General features: G+C 38.4%; 1 protein-coding gene across 3 annotated transcripts in view; it reads left to right on the top strand.

Annotated features, from left to right (window-relative positions):
• Positions 1-11,818: 11,818 nt before the first annotated feature.
• Positions 11,819-16,555, top strand: part of LOC102270159 (multidrug resistance-associated protein 1) — a 97,244-nt gene continuing 92,507 nt past the window's right edge. For 2 of the 3 annotated variants that reach the window (XM_070367724.1, XM_070367706.1), the window contains exon 1: positions 11,819-12,007. In XM_070367724.1, coding sequence (XP_070223825.1) covers positions 11,945-12,007 — 63 coding nt within the window. In that variant the 5' untranslated portion in view covers positions 11,819-11,944. The remainder of the gene's footprint in view (positions 12,008-16,555) is intronic. The other variant, XM_070367715.1, reaches the window with a different exon arrangement.

The following is a 16,555-nucleotide window of genomic DNA, read 5'->3' as shown; positions in this document are numbered from 1 at the left end:
AGTTCACTAAGTTAACAGGATGTGGAGCAGTGGCAATAAATTATTTGCTGTAATTTAGTGGAAGCAGAAGTTTGAGAGTAAAGATGACTGTGACTAAAGAATAGGCTTGATATTCCCAGAAACCTTGGGGAACCCCTTGAATATTTCATTAATTCATGGATATGGGATTTGAATCGATCTTATGATCTTAAGTAGCAGGATGAGTTTAGTTATCACAGAAGACTTTAAATTAACATTCATACACAGAGAGACGTGTACACACACCACCATTATTAAGAAAAATATTAGCACAGGGTTTTTAAGGGTTATTGGTTCATGGTGGGAGATAAAACAGTCACAGCATCAAAATAGACTCTCCTAGTTACTAGAAATGTATTTCTATCTCTATCATGTCTATCTCTATTCCTAACTCTATTTGTATCTATCTATCAAAAATAAGCAGGGATATATATTTATCTCATGTATATATCACATTATGTGATAGTCAGGTTCAACCTCACACAACGCCTTATAGCCCACCAGGGTCCTCTGCACATGGAATTCTCCAGGCAAGAGTACGGGAGTGGGTAACCATTCGCTTCTCCAGAGGATCTTCTTGACTTAGGGATTGAACCCAGTCACCTGCTTGGCAGGTGAATTCTTTATACTGAGCCACCTGGGAAGTCATATATACATCAGGGATTGGTAAACTATGAACCACAGGCTACATTCAGCTTTCTGTTTATGTAAGTTTTTATTGTATTAATGGTAATACAGCCATGCCATTGTCTGTGGCTGCTTTCACACTTCAGAGGCAAAGTTGAGTAGTTGTCAGAAACTTTAGGGACCTCAGGATTTGTGGTTCTGCTAGTTTAGTCATCTTCATTCCCGAGGGAGGAATTCTTCCACCATGAGACCCAGTAATATAGTTCCATTAAACTAAAAGTTGAGCCTATCACCTGGCCACTTGGAGCTCCTCATGCCAGTAAATCAACAGGCAAAGATGGAGGTGAGTGTCCTGCCTGGGTAATTAATTCTGAGCAGGTAGAAGAAATGGATTGCTAGTACACCGAGGCATAAACATAAACACTGTATTGTACATCTGAAATTCAGGTGATTCTCTGGTACGTTGGTGTTCTCAAATTGGTTGTTATTTAAAGTGTCCAGCAGATGGTGCTCAAGCAACATATTAATGCATGGTTGACTTACAAGCTCCCATTGGCTGACGATTTGCTCCTGGCCAGCCATCCTTCGCCTGAGAAAGGTAAAGGATGGATTTGCAATTGCTAATGCTAGAGCTGGACAGCCCCCTGATTCTATATAGGAGCTGAATGTAACTGCTTATTTAACTTTTCCTGTAGAAAGAATAAAGGTCAAACCAGTACCTTACAGCTTTTATAGACCTTTACTGATACAGTTTTGTATGGAATCATAAAATCGTCTTGACATTAAATCAGAAAGTGTTATGGGCATAGGGGCAATACTTTATAATCATATGTATATACTTTAAATTTAAAATCATATACTTTTAATTGAAAAGTCATATTTGAAAGGTGTCCTCTAATTTTAATTCATGCTTTGCACACTGTTTCGTTCTACGATTAGACTTTAATCCTGAACAAGAACACTCAGTAAAGCTTGTTTGATTTTTTCTAAGACTCCCTCATCAGGTGAAATAGTCAAAATATTGTAGAGAATGTCAGCTAAAATGTACAGTTCTATAGATAATCAAAAGCAATTGCTAGGCAAAGTTGAAAAAAGTTAGACCATATAAAGGATTTAATTGTTCTGGTCAAAATGCTTGAAAGCACGGGTTCTGGAAAACAGCTTGGGTTCAAATGCTCTGTATAAGTTGGAGAAAACTTCTTAGATTTTCTGTGCCTCATTTTCCTCACCAATAAAATTTCTTTCTAATTTCTTTCTAATTAGAATTTCAGTCTAATTTCTTTCTCACAGGTTTACTTTGAAATCATATGAGTACAAAGAAAGCACTTTTAGGACATGTTTGGCATGTGGGAAGTACTAAATAAATTCAAATATTATTGTCATTATCACTTAATAAACAAATTTAAATTTTCAAAATAGATGTCTGAATTTTTAAAATATTATTGTAGAATTTGGGCCATTCATTTAAGGTAAGTTTGTCCTTTTTTCTTATTTAAATGTTTCATGCAAATCACCTTTCTTTATAAAATGCAATGTTATCTTCCACTTAAATAGCATGACATTTGGGGTATATGTAATTAACTTGAAATGGATTTCAATTTAAATCAGGATTGTATTCATTAGTCAGAATTAAGTTCCTTAGACTTTTCTATGAATGACACATTCTGTTTCAATATACCAATATTTATATGCTTGATAATTAAAATATAGTTGTGAATTTTATGCTTAACTGGAATAAATAGTTTAGAACGCACATCCTATGCATTTTAAAAAGGTGCTCAATTTAATATATTTCAGTTAATTCTGTAGATACAACCACCTATGGGTTTTCCTCTAGTGCAAAAGTTTGCTAAAGCTGACTGACTTTAGTAGGAACACTGGAGGGCTCCTCTCTCCCCAGAGGTCTCATTTATGGAGACCGCTGCACCTGTTTACATTGAGCAACCATCCATGAAGTCCTAACAGTGTGACTTTGATTATATTGAAAACTTATCAGTACTCCTGAAGTTAATGAATGCATTTAATAAAACCCTATCACATACACTTATTTTGCAACTCAAGAAAATAATTCTAAATTTTTCTGATAAAAATGAATCTGCCAAACTGTTAAATAGTGTTTTGAAACAAATGGAACAATGAGAACCATGAGCTCTCATAGCAAAGCATAGCCTACTAAAGAATAAAACATACTTGGTTGCAATAATCACTAAAGTATTATCATGTTGGCATGAAAATATACCAGTGAAAAAGAACAGAAAGTTCAAAAACATAAATTGTATATGATAACTTAAATATAAGGAAGTATATATCACTAAGTATTGGCAAAAGGGGTCAGTCAGATCAGTTCAGTTCAGTCGCTCAGTCGTGTCTGACTCTTTGCAACCCCATGAATTGCAGCACGCCAGGCCTCCCTGTCCATCACCAACTCCCGGAGTTCACCCAGACTCACGTCCATCGAGTCAGTGATGCCATCCAGCCATCTCATCCTCTGTCGTCCCCTTCTCCTCCTGCCCGCAATCCCTCCCAGCATCAGAGTCTTTTCCAATGAGTCAACTCTTCACATGAGGTGGCCAAAGTGGATAACATTTAATAAACAATGTTATGGTAAATTAACCATTTAGAAAAATAAATACATATATTATAACATGTTAAGAAATAAATTCTAATCAGTTTAAAGGGTTAAATAAAAAAAAAAAATCAAGTCCTAAGAAAAGCCAATCCTCTCAAAAATCCTTCAAGATTTTTGATATTATTTGCATAGTGTGACTGGAAAAGTTTATCTCAAAGACGTTAAGTAACCTACCCAAGGTCACTGTGCTAATTAGTGAAAGAGTAAGTAGTCAAATGCAAGTCTATTTTTAATAATTGTATTTATTTCAGTGGCTTCTCTTGTGGCTTGTTGCAGAGCAACAGGCTCTAGGGCTTCAGTAGGTGTGACTGTCAGGCTCTACAGCACAGGCTCAGTGATTGTAGTGCATGGAACTTAGCTGCTCCACAGCCTGTGGGGTCTTCCCAGACAGGGATTGAACATGTGTCCCTTGCATTGGCAAGTGGATTCTTACCACTGAGCCACCAGGGAAGCACATGCCAGTCTATTTAAATACAAAATCTATACTATTCCATTACAATTCTATACTAAGTGCTTAGAATAGTGCCTGATATGTTTTGAACTAAACAAGTTTATCATTGTTAGTTGTGTTTACATCATAACAATCACTATTATCCATAGAATTACAGGAGAGTTGAAAAATTGATGAAATAAATAAACCAGTTTAGAAATAAATATGACCTGGAAAAAGGTAAATTAGTAGTATATCTTTACATGATGTTGTCCAAAGTTACCAAGAGCCACTCAAAGTTTTAAACCTCCTGTTTTAGTGATTCTCAGTAATTTGTTTCAAGGAAGTAGCAAAAAAGTGGATAAGAATATTTTCTGCACAAAGGAAAAGCTTCTCTGTGACAGTAAAAATTTGAAAATCATCTAAAACTTGAAGAATTGACATTACTTCATTAATTAAATTTGCTGCATTAGCACAATAGAATAGAAGGTTAATTATTTTAAGTGATAATTAAGTGATAATGCAACAAAAGGAAGGACATAAATGTAATCTTGGTAAAATGTAATTAATTGCAATAACGATGCTTACAGAGAAAGTCACACAGAGTTACCATCCCAAGGATAAGGAGTTTCAGTGATTCTTTGCTTTTTTAAAAAAAATATTTTTTATGTTTGTTCAATTAATAAAACTGGGAGATAATATATTTAGGTAATTTGCTTAATATATTCATAAATATAATGATCATTTCCAAAGACACATAGTATATTTGACATTTAAATTCAAATTAATGTGCTCTAATTATATTGTTTCAGCTCATTACAAAGGGATTAATTTAACATACTAAGTAATATATTTTCATTTTTTTCCAAATTTGAATAAAAATAATTTTTTGTTTAATCCTTGTATTTAATCTCTTTAATCCTTAAATTAATTCCAAACTAATAATTAATCACTGGAGGAGGGTGAGAAACCATGCCTAAATTTTAGTAAGAATTTACTATGATTAAGGATAATCACTTCCATAGTCTTTGAAGAATCTAGAACTTTTCTGATTTCTCTCTGTTCATTAATGTGCCATTTTTAAACCTAATTAATAAAACTCTTCCTCCTATATCTCATCCTTGTCCCATAAATTCATCTTGTTAATGTTAATGGGAAGATAATGACTGCATTCTTGTTTCATAAAAACCACCTTTTCTTTAATAGATAAAGATTAATAGTGATTCTAAGTAGGAGAATATTGGCCCAGGAGGGGATAGGTAAAGAAGCAGAAATTGTACACAACCTGTTGTGACTTCTTTTTCAAGCTTTCAAATACACACGATTTTATTGTCTCTATTCCAGGTACTTGAACAATATTAACATTATTTTGAAATGATGTGTTTTTTAATAAACAAACCAAAAACTACCAGTGTAACTATGAACCAGTGTTCTCTTATCTATCTTATCTTAACTAATGTGTTATTTTATACTTCTTTAGAGAGTTCCTTAACCCACTCCCGTACTCTTGCCTGGAAAATCCCATGGATGGAGGAACCTTGTAGGCTACAGTCCATGGGGTCGCAAAGAGTCAGACACGACTGAGCGACTTCACTTCACTTCACTAGAGAGTTCCTTTAGATTTAGACAGAGGTGTTATTGTATCACTGTTGTGCCTACTTAAAAAAGATAAATAGAATCAAACCAAATCAATTAATATATTCCTTTAAAATTTTTTAAATCTTTTTTCTACTTTCTTTATTTTTTAATTGGAAGAAAATTGCCTTACAATGTGTTGGTTTCTGCCATACAACAACTCGAATCAGCCGTAATAGTACATATATCACCTCCCTCTTGAGCTCCCCTCCTTTCCCCCCGTGCCATCCCCTGGTTATCACAGAACACCAGGCTGGTCCCCCTGGTCTCCCTATCAGCTTCACACTAGCTATCTGTTTTACACATGATAGTTTGTTTATGTCAATGCTACTTTCTCCATCCGTTCCACTCTTTCCTTACCCTACTGTGTCCACGAGTCCTTTCTCTGTATCTGCATCTCCATTCCTTCCCTGCAAATAGATTCATCAATCGTTTTTCTAGATTTGTGTGTTTGTGTGCGTGTGTTAACATATTTGTTTTTCTCTTTCTGACTTGCTTCACTCTGTATAACAGGCTCAAAGTTCATCCATTTATGTTGATGAACCAATTAATAATATATTTCTAAACGTCTTTAGACTCAGATCCAACTTTAAGAAGTCTTTTCTTTGAATTAGAGTAGTTTGGTCTTCTTGTCCACACAGTATCATCCACCGTGCCTCACCAAGAACTGAGGTGAGGTGGATACTCTGAAAATTGCCCCACTGTTATCCCAGCTTTCTTCCAAAATGTTGCTAGTTTTCATGTCAAGATTTCCTTGAATATTACCAAATTCTACCACATTCCTTCCTCTTCTTTTATCTTAGGTATTTCCCTGAAAGACCTTTTTTCATTAGTGTCTTTTGCTGATCACCATAAATAAATTGCAACAAAACCATCCATATTCCTTTCCCTCTTCCCCTCATTATTTTTTCCCATGTCATTTATTCTCCCTGACATCAAAACATTTCCTCAATTTATGTATTTATTTTCTGTTCCCCAAACATGCTAAATTGTAAGTTTATGAAGCAAGATTTTAGTTCCCTTTCCACCTTCCCTTTTTTTTTTAACCCAAAAGCTATCACAGTGCCTATCCCATTATACATATGTGATGAATAACTGATGAATGACTCAGTGACTATCCACCTCAACTATGGAAAATTCATGCAAGTATTCCTAGTTTACCAGAATCAGAATGAAAAGGTTTGCACAGTGAGAAAGTGTACTTCTCCAGGAACACTCCTCTACGGTAACAACCCTATCCCTTTTTGCTCACATCATCCTTCCTAGGTGTGTTAATATGAATGTGCACACAAGCCACCACAGCTCTGGAGTTTAGGGTACACTCTTTCCCTCCATTCTGAATACCTTGATTATAAAACTGTTTCTGGTCAACTCTTGGCTTAGAGACTATATGTCTCTTTTCAAGTTATATGTTTCCACAAAAATTCACAGGTTTGGTTGTATGAACTTAATTAGATACTGAATGTGAACTGAACTGAACTGAATGTGAATATTTTACTATGCAACTGACACATAATAAATACACTCTAAATATGAGCTATTATTAAGTTTTAAGGTCCCCTGGGCTCTGTTCTAGCATCTTACATGAGTTTGACAAAAGTATTCAAATCTATTTGAAGTGCTCTATGTATGGAATGTCCAGAAAGAATCCCAGACAGATATGTGGAATAAGATTCAGTCGGTGTGCATGTAAATGTGGTAAATGTGGACTTTATCTAACGTCTGCCTCCTTAGAAACCAAATAATGTTTCAGATGATGGCAGGGAGAGGAAAGCAGAGAAATCAAGAACACAGTACTGCAGGTATAGCAAACTTTAGGAAAAATTTATAAGTAATTTGCATCATAAAAGGGACTTCCCCAGTGGCTCAGTGGTAAAGAATCTGCCTGCAATGTAGGATCCGCAAGAGACATGGATTTGACCCCTGGGTCCAGAAGACCCCCTGGAGGATGGCACAGCGACCCACTGCAGTATTCTTGCCTGGAGAATCCCATGGCAGAGGAGCCTGGCAAGCTGTAGTCCAAAGGATTGCAGAGTAAGACAGGATTGAGGCAACTTAGCACACATGCACGCACATCATAAAAAGTATGAAAAACAGAGATGGATTCAGTTTTCTGCACTTATTATTCTGTCCAGTGTGTTCATCACATTAAACCTGTGAGGCTTCACTAGCTAATCTGGAAAGGGGTGCCAACCCTGGTTGATTATTCTCTAGTATTGCATCCTGTTCACTTACTTCATTGCACTATACATTTTGCAGTTATTTATTTATTCTTGGTGTACTTGTTTTTGCTTGTTTTTTCCCACTAGTGTATAATTTGACGAGGACAGGAATGATTCATTATATTTCTGGCACCTGCCAGAATGCCTAGTACATGGAGGTACTAAATTAATGCTTGTTAAAAAAAATTAAGTAAGGAGGAACATTCAGGAAAATATAGTGGAGTTCTAAAGAAAAATTTTGTGAAATATTTGGAAATTCCTTTCTTGCTAACTCGTATGGCTACGAGTTGGGATGGCAACAAAAATGATCACAAGCCCAGGATCTTCTATCCATGGGATTCTCCAGGCAAGAATACTGGAGTGGGTTGCCATGCTCTCCTCCAGGGATCTTCCTGATCCAGGGATCAAACACATGTCTCCATCTCCCATGTCTCCAGCATTGCAGATGGATCCTTTACCACTGTGCAAAAGGGGAAGCCCCCCAAATGGGCAGACTTTTCAGCTTTTCTCTCAAGTTTGCAAATTAGTAGCAATGTGAGGCACAGTAGAAGGGTATTAGATTGGTATAGTGGGGACAAAAAAGCACAAAGAATCCTGGATTCAAGGAAATTTGATATTTCCCCCCAGTTTTCCTTATGACTGTAATGTTGGGAAAGTCATCAGACTTTCTCCAGACCTGGTCACCTCCTCTGTGACATGGGGAGCTTGGGATATATCTTGAGAACCCTGTAATCTTTGTTTTAATTTCCAGCATTTAAAAAACATCTAATGGGTTTATTATTGTTTTTTAAATTAATTTTTTACACTTACAGTTTTAATTTCTAATGTGACAAATATCAATAGAGCTATCACACACACAAAAATGTTACTTGTATACGCAATAATTTTCAAAAATTTAAAGAGTCCTGAGTCCAAAAAAAAAAAAATTGAGAACACTTGATCTAAGAAAAATGCAATATCAGTCCTCAGAAAGTCCTCCAAACAATGACCATGAGGCAGAGTTAGAGTTAGCCTATACATTGTTCACTAGGTGACTAGCTAGGTAATAATCATCACAATAATTTATGCAGTATTCACCACGTGCGCTTGCTGTTCTAAGTAATTTACTTGTAACATGATTGAATCACACAGTCCTTACAGCAAACCTATGAGAAAGGCACTACTTTTCTAGTTTACAAATGAGCCAGGAGGTGTTAATGATTTGCTGGTAAATAGTGGTGCCAGGCCTGCGTCTGCAGTTTTCCTTTAGAGTCTGTGTACTCAGTCACATTCTGAGTTCCTGTAAGTGTGGTGTGTGCATGGAACAGAATATCATGCAGCAGCCAGGAGCAATGAGTGGAATATTACATAGCCTCACATAGGTAGATGCTGCACTAATCACATTAAATTAAAAAATACAGGGGAATAGAGGGAATAATAAAAAGTTATTATTGTCCAATAACTTTATAGGAAAATACCATTTGTCTACATATTTGAAACAGATAAAACAGCACCATAGTGCTTTTAAGTATAAAGAAGTGTCTCAGTACATGTATAGAAGTTGAACTGAAAAGATACTTATTTGTAACTCCAAATCAGTGACTTATGATGGGGAAAACAGTATAAATCAAAATAAAATAAAAATGGTACTTTACAAAATGATGATGCTATGCCATGAACTGAATAGTTTCATGAATTCGATTTTTAATACCAAGGTTAATGAGCGCAAAAAAAACCCATCTCTTCCACCCCCCACCTCCGCTGTGAAGACATAATCTGCAGTCAGGAAAGATGAGTGACTTCTCACCCAGGATGACAAACATATCCCCAGAGAATTATAGGAAACAGGCAGTTGATTCCTTTCAGTTTTACTTTTAATCAGCCTCAGAGATGCTTTTTATTTTTTTTAAAGATTTTGTTCTTGTAGACCACTTCTTTTTTAAAGTCTTTACTGAATTTGTTACAATATTGGCTCTGTTTTTAATGTTTTGTTTTACTGGCCCTGAAGCTTGTGGGGTCTTAGTTCCGTGACCAGAGATCAAACCGGCATCCCTTGCATTGGAAGGTGACGGCTTAACCACTGGACCGCCAGGGAAGTCCCAACCTCAGAGGTTCTGACCCTGATTTATGATGCTTTCTACAATAAGAATGGGTGAGGTACAGTGCCTGCAGAAGGTAGGAAGTAGAGCAAAATCCCTGGAAGGATAAGAACTCTAATAATGAATCTTTCTGACAACCTAAAAAAATTGAATTTTGTGATGTTAAAATATGCCACCCTCATTACTAAATCCCTAAGCCCTTATATTCTCCTTCTCTCTAGTCTTCTTTTTGCTGGAAAAGGAAATGTTTATTTCCCAATTCAGCTAGCATGAGAATGCAGTTAATCAGAATGCTAATTTTGTGGGAAGGTTTTATTTATGCCAGGGCCATTTTATTTAACATTTTCTGTTCCTTAGACAAATTAGAATGTTTCATTGAGTTTTCCTTAATTAAACATTGAAGCAATAAAAACTGTAATTTCTTTCATAAAACAAAACCAAACAAAAAACCCCATGCCTTCCCTTTAATTATCACCGTCTTATCTTGTATCTCCTCCTGCAGAAACTTGACATTAAAATGTAATTTTGTGGGGCACCCAGAGATGTTTCCCTCAATCCCTTTTGGTAGGGGCTCCAGCACTCCAGTTCCCCAACACACCTTAAAGCCCTTTCTAACTTTATCTATTCCACTACCTTAGGGATTCCTCTTTCCCCACCAACCCAGGAGCTGGGTCACTTTAAAGAGCTGAGTATTCATGGAAATCTGTCTGTTTCCCATTGTTAGAACTACCCTTTCCTGAAGGAATTAATTCCAACAGGAGGGAAGAAAATGTTGAGCCTGAAGCCTGATCTAGTTCTAGGCCTTGCTTTTCTTGTCTTCCCCCTCTGTGGTACAGGTTCAAGTTCCTTCTTTCCTTGTAGCTGAAAACCAGGAGCTATCTCTTTAAGAAGAGGGTGATTTTTCTGATTAGAATCCAAAGAATAAAAAGTTTAAAAGTGTAGATGGGGAAAGGGTCCCTCAGGCTGAGGCTGATGAGTAAAAGATGTCCCCAGAGTGATAGGTGAATTTGTTGAAAAGTCCTGGAAGATGTGAAACAAGATTTCTAAATCCTGAACTTTGACTTCAGTTCTTCACAGACACATTTACAGTGAAATCTACAACTTCCTCTTTGCATGGGGTGTGACAAATACAGTCTGAAGACAGGAAGAAAGCCACAAAAATGGTGTTCTAAACATTCCCCAGCACTGTAACTCCATGAGGTATCATTTGGTCTATGTCTTACGTAGACACTGTTGTAGATTCACTCTGTGGGCAGGCTAAAACTCCCCCTACATAACATCTTTGAACCACTTTTTCCAGGATGCTGTTTTTGTTTTTTTTTTTCTTTCTCTAAATACTCAATTCTTTCTTCTACTTCTAACATTAATTTCAAGAATCAGACAGAATATTTCTTGGTTCTGAAACATAATACCCACTCTTGTAAAATTATCACATTTCCTTATCCTTATCTCCATTATACAGAATTCTTAAAGTTAGTCCCTCTTCTGTTATTTCAAGCTCCAAGTTAATCGAAACAAAATATTTCATTAGACCAATGACACATCTCATGGAAAGGGATTTGTTGCATAAACTAATACTTCTTTACACAAGGTTCATGATCCATGAGTATTTATTAAATGTCAAAATGCTATCCTTAATTTTCATATCCCCCTTTATATGTCATGTATCATATTTCACTTAGTTCTTTGCTAACCTTAGTTACTACGAAGTTACTCCATTTATTACATAGCCTTATGATTAATTTGAAAAGTAAAATTAAGATTCTCTATACTGTCATTGTTTCTTAATACTATGAGAAGTATTTCATTAGTTTTTTTTTTTTTTTTTAATTTTCTAATCTTAAAGCCCTTGCAGTTAAATTCTCTCTGTAAAATTCTACTGACACCTGTTCTCCTTAACAGTTTTCTATACGGGACAGATATTAACATTCTGCTTGCAAACACATAAATGTCACCCCAGGGAGGAAAGAGCATTGAGTTTCTATTATAAAGGGACACATTTTCTAACAGTGCAACCCTGGAAACTGAGGAGTGAGAATTACTGAGTGCAGTACAAGTCCCCCAAAAGGCAGAGTTATTTGGATTCTAAGGAAGGTCCCACTTCCCACCGGGCCCCTCCCTCTTTCCAGCCGCCTCCCAGGCGCGGGGGCGGGAAGGGCTGGGAAGGGCTGGGCGACTGCCGACACGCCCGGGCAGGGCGCTCGCGTCCTTCCACCTCACAGACGCCGATTGACAGTCCCCCCAGAAACAGAGCTGACAGCCCGGACCTTTCTCCGCTTCCCGTCGTCGGGAGTCCGCGTGGACCATGTTTTCCATCCTGGGGAGATGGGGCGCGAGCGGCTTCTACCAGCGGGTCACCGAGGCGCAGGTAAAGCTCTTTGGTGGAGGTGGGAGAGGCGGGGCGGTTTTCCGGCCAATCTGGGGACGAAGGGGAGTGGGGAGAGCTGACTGTGCAGACCCTGAAACATGAACTGATGTCTTAGATGCCTGTATACGTAGTAGTCAAACATACACACACAGACACACAGACACACACACACACACACACACACACACACAGTCTTAAGAGCTAAGATCTGTCCATGGGATGGTGTGAAACTTCACCGAGCAAGATCTCAGTCAAGGTGGCTGCTGGAGGAGAGAAAGAGGCATCTTTGCAGGGATAAGTGGCCCCCCCTGTAAACAGAAACAAGCATTTGAGAAAAGAATGAATGGACCTGGCTTCCGCTGCAGGAGTAGAGGGTGGGATGGAATTCTACAACCAGTGGTAGAGCCCAGTAAAACCCCAGGAAGAGACCCGGGGTAAATAAACTCCGTCAACTGACATGATATTGAGAACCCGAGGCCTGGAGCAAACCCAGAAACTGCGGACATTTGACTGTGCCTTGCTCCCCCGGGCACCCTATCCCTACCCCCACGCTGTGGTAACGCGTGCTTCTTCTACAGTGGAAGTCATGCGCCGTGAACTCTGCTGTTGTATGCCGGCGTGTGTACTAAGCCGCTTCAGCCGTGTCCTCTGACTCTTTGAGACCCCATAGACTGTAACCTGCAAGGCTCCTCTGTCCATGGAATTCTCCAGGCAAGAATACTGGAGTGGGTTGCCATTTCCTTCTCCAAGGGAGCTTCCCGACCCAGGGATGGAACCCACCTCTCTTGCATCTCCTACATTGGCAGGCTGGTTCTTTACCACTAGCCCCACCTGGGAAGTCCGATTTCCTAAAAATATCTTACTTGTTTTACTTCTCATCACTACACAAGATAGGTCTTAGAAATAGGCCTAACACACTTAGATCTGTAGTACTTAAAAAGGAAGAAAAAAAATTTCAGATTCAGAGGATCTTGTTCTCATCCTGGCTTTTGTTAGTAACTTAAAGTGTCAAATAAATAAGAGTCTATTAATTACATATGAAACTATAAGTTTCTTTAAAAGTAGGACAAATTATATGTACTCTTTTTAAATCTATAAAGTATAGGAATTGAATAAGTCCCTTAAAATGTGCAAGAGCTCCACTAGGACAATATACCTTTCGGTTTGTTTGTTTGTTTAACTTGAGACATGTCAGGCTTAGTCAGGCAAACTGGTTTAACATCATCAGTCTAACCTCAAAGGTGGCCAAAGGCAGTGAACTACAAACAGGTGTGGTGGGAAATTATAAACTCAAACAATTTCTTCACTCCAAATTCAAGTGGACTCTTCCTTTAAGATTCCAACTATGTTTATTTCCTTGGCTATTCAATTCAGTTCAGTCGCTCAGTCCTGTCCAACTCTTTGCGACCCCATGAACCGCAGCATGCCAGGCCCCCCTGTCTATCACCAACTCCCAGAGTTTACCCAAACTCATGTCTATTGAGTCAGTGATGCCATCCAGCCATCTCATCCTCTGTCATCCCCTTCTCCTCCTGCCTTCAATCTTTGCCAACATCAGGGTCTTTTCAAATGAGTCAGGTCTTTGCATCAGGTGTTACTCAACGTCAATAGCTTTTTGGACCAAGAATCCATTTAGAAAAGATTGAAAATACTAATTTAAATAGCATTTTCTGTTTGTTACTTCTATGACACCAAGTTTTTTTGTTTTTTTAAGTTGATGGCTTTCAGGCATGTTGAAAACCTTGTATGGTTATATTTTACTACTTAGACTATATTTTTGGCATAGTAGAGCTCAGATAAAAATCCCAGCCTAATCTATAAGCCAAGAACATGACTTTCTGATTGAGTTTCTAGGGCTGGCATAGTGACGTATAAATAGAAAACCTCTTAAAAATTTTATTGGTGGTGATTAGCATTAATTCATTCACATATTTATTCATGTAAAACATTTTATGAGCTGGACCCTGGAAATATTAAATATTAAAGAGCAGAGACATTAATTTGCTAATAAAGGTCCATCTAGTCACAGCTGTGGTTTTTCAAGTAGTCATGTATGGATGTGAGAGTTGGACTATAAAGAAAGCTGAGCACTGAAGAATTGATGCTTTTGAATTGTGGTGTTGGAGAAGACTCTTGAGAGTCCCTTGGACTGCAAGAAGATCCAACCAGTCCATCCTAAAGGAAATCAGTCCTGAATATTCATTGGAAGGACTGATGTTGAAGCTGAAACTCCAATACTTTGGCCACCTGATGTGAAGAACTGACTGACTGGAAAAGACCCTGATGCTGGGAAAGATTGAAGGCAAGAAGAGAAGGGGATGACAGAGGATGAGATGGTTGGATGGCATCACCAACTCAATGAACATGAGTTTGAGTAAACTCCGGGAACTGATGATGGACAAGGAGGCCTGGCGTGCTACAGTCCATGGGGTTGCAAAGAGTTGGACATGACTGAGCGATTGAACTGAACTGAACTGAAGCATAGTATTTTCTACCCTCCAGAGAAGATAAGTTTGGAAGGAAAAAGTACCTGTAGGCAAATTATTGGATAGTCAGGTAAGAGTGAGGGTAAGTTCAGGGAGGACAAGTCTGAAGAGCCTTTACATCTCACGTAAGGAATTTGTTGAGTTTGCCTTGGTAACCCAGAACAAGAAATTGAGACTTGGAGGTAGGGATGGGAGGAGAGGAATCACTAATGGTAATACATCCTCCAGATGATCCAAGCACAAATAAGATTTAGCCAGCAGAAGTGAAGTACAAGGAAGTGGACAAGAAGAAAGGGGTTTCTAAGTAGCAGCAGACAGTAACAGCACATAACGGGTAGAGCTGAGGGTGTAGAATTATGACTTAAAAATAGAATGAAGTTACTGGGTTCAGTTCAATGTCTTATGCTTCTCGGTTGGAGGACCTTGGCCAAGTTTATTTTTTAAACTCTGGGCCTTTGTTTTCTCTTCTGTAAAATTGGGTTGACAAAGATATTCCCACCACTAAGACACATTATATCTAATAATACATGTATTTACAACAGAATCTGACACATAATAAGCGATTGGAAAGCCTAAGTTCTAAAAAGCATAAATCCCTTTTGCTTTCTAGATGGTTTTCCTTCTCTGTAAGACTTCCTGTATAGGCATTTTTCCATATCTTCCTTCACTCTTCCCAGGATCATTCTCTAATACCCACAAAGGAAGTTCCTGAAGTTAGGGGTTATTAGATATTATTAACAGTAGCAGTCACACAAACCACATCCTCAGGAGGCTACATCTAAAGGTTGAACGCAAAGAAGATCGCCAGCAACATGTTTCATTAAATCCTGGACCCAGGTTATGCTGTGGGCTAACCTTCCTGCTCCTCCATCACAATACAAAAATAACAGGATCACCATTCAAATGAAAATTGCCCATAAGACCTCCTGGAGGAGGGAATGGCAACCCACTCCAGTATTCTTGCCTGGAGAATCCCATGGACAGAAGAGCCTGGTGGGCTACAGTCCATGGGGTGGCACAGAGTCAGACATGACTTAAGTGACTTAGCACAGCCAGCAGCACGACATTAATATTACAGGATGCCTAGTATATACCCAGTGCTAGATAAGTACAAAGATAATAAAAAGAAAACAGGCTTTTTAGAAAACAAAAGCCTTTAATAGGCTTGGGAAGATGAAAGAAGTGAGAAATCATTTGATATCAGGTCTGCAGAGGAAGTGGTGTCAGCGAGAACAGGTGAGTTGCAAGGACTACAGAATGTCCAGTGGAGAGGATGGGAGTGAATTCAAACACTGAAGGAAACTCACAGAATTGTCATACCCTTGTTTTCAACACAGATGTTGCTTTGCAGCAATATGTTGATAATATACTCAGTGAGACCCATGCTATGAATTCAGTAGTTATTTACTGAGAAGCTATGTGTACATTCTTGGTACTTCAGTTCAGTTCAGTTCAGTTCAGTCGCTCAGTCGTGTCCGACTCTTTGCGACCCTGTGAATCACAGCACGCCAGGCCTCCTTGTCCATCACTAACTCCCGGAGTTCATTCAGACTCACATCCATTGAGTCAGTGATGCCATCCAGCCGTCTCATCCTCTGTCGTCCCCTTCTCCTCCTGCCCCCAATCCCTCCCAGCCTGGTACTTGGTAAGATTTAATTACCTCTACTAGATATTTTGCCTGCCTGATACTTCTTCTGGAAGGTAAATATGCTTGGAATTCACTGTAATAACTTCAGTATAAGATGCCTGGCCTTCATCTAATGAGGCTGTTTATTTACCAGAGTACTCAAACAACCTTGTATAAGATGCTTTCACATGAAAAGTGGACCTAGAGCAGATGTCAAATACCCAGTCCTTGGCCTGCTAAAGTAACCTTGTCTACTAACTCTGCAAGACTTTGGCCCTGAAATTCTTTTATTTAGCTGATGATTCCCTGGCCCAGCTGGATCATGGCCTCAATTGGTTAGCTTGGCCAATCTCTGCTGAGCTCTTTCAGACATGTACTGTCAGCTGGAGAGTTGGCTGGTGGCTGGATAATGTAAGACCAATGTCCTCATATGTT

This window comes from Bos mutus, chromosome 1 (genome assembly GCF_027580195.1).
Source record: "Bos mutus isolate GX-2022 chromosome 1, NWIPB_WYAK_1.1, whole genome shotgun sequence".
In the NCBI taxonomy this organism is placed as follows: Eukaryota; Metazoa; Chordata; class Mammalia; order Artiodactyla; family Bovidae; genus Bos; species Bos mutus.
Note: the sequence above shows the minus strand (reverse complement) of the source record. Positions and strands in the feature narration are given on the sequence as shown.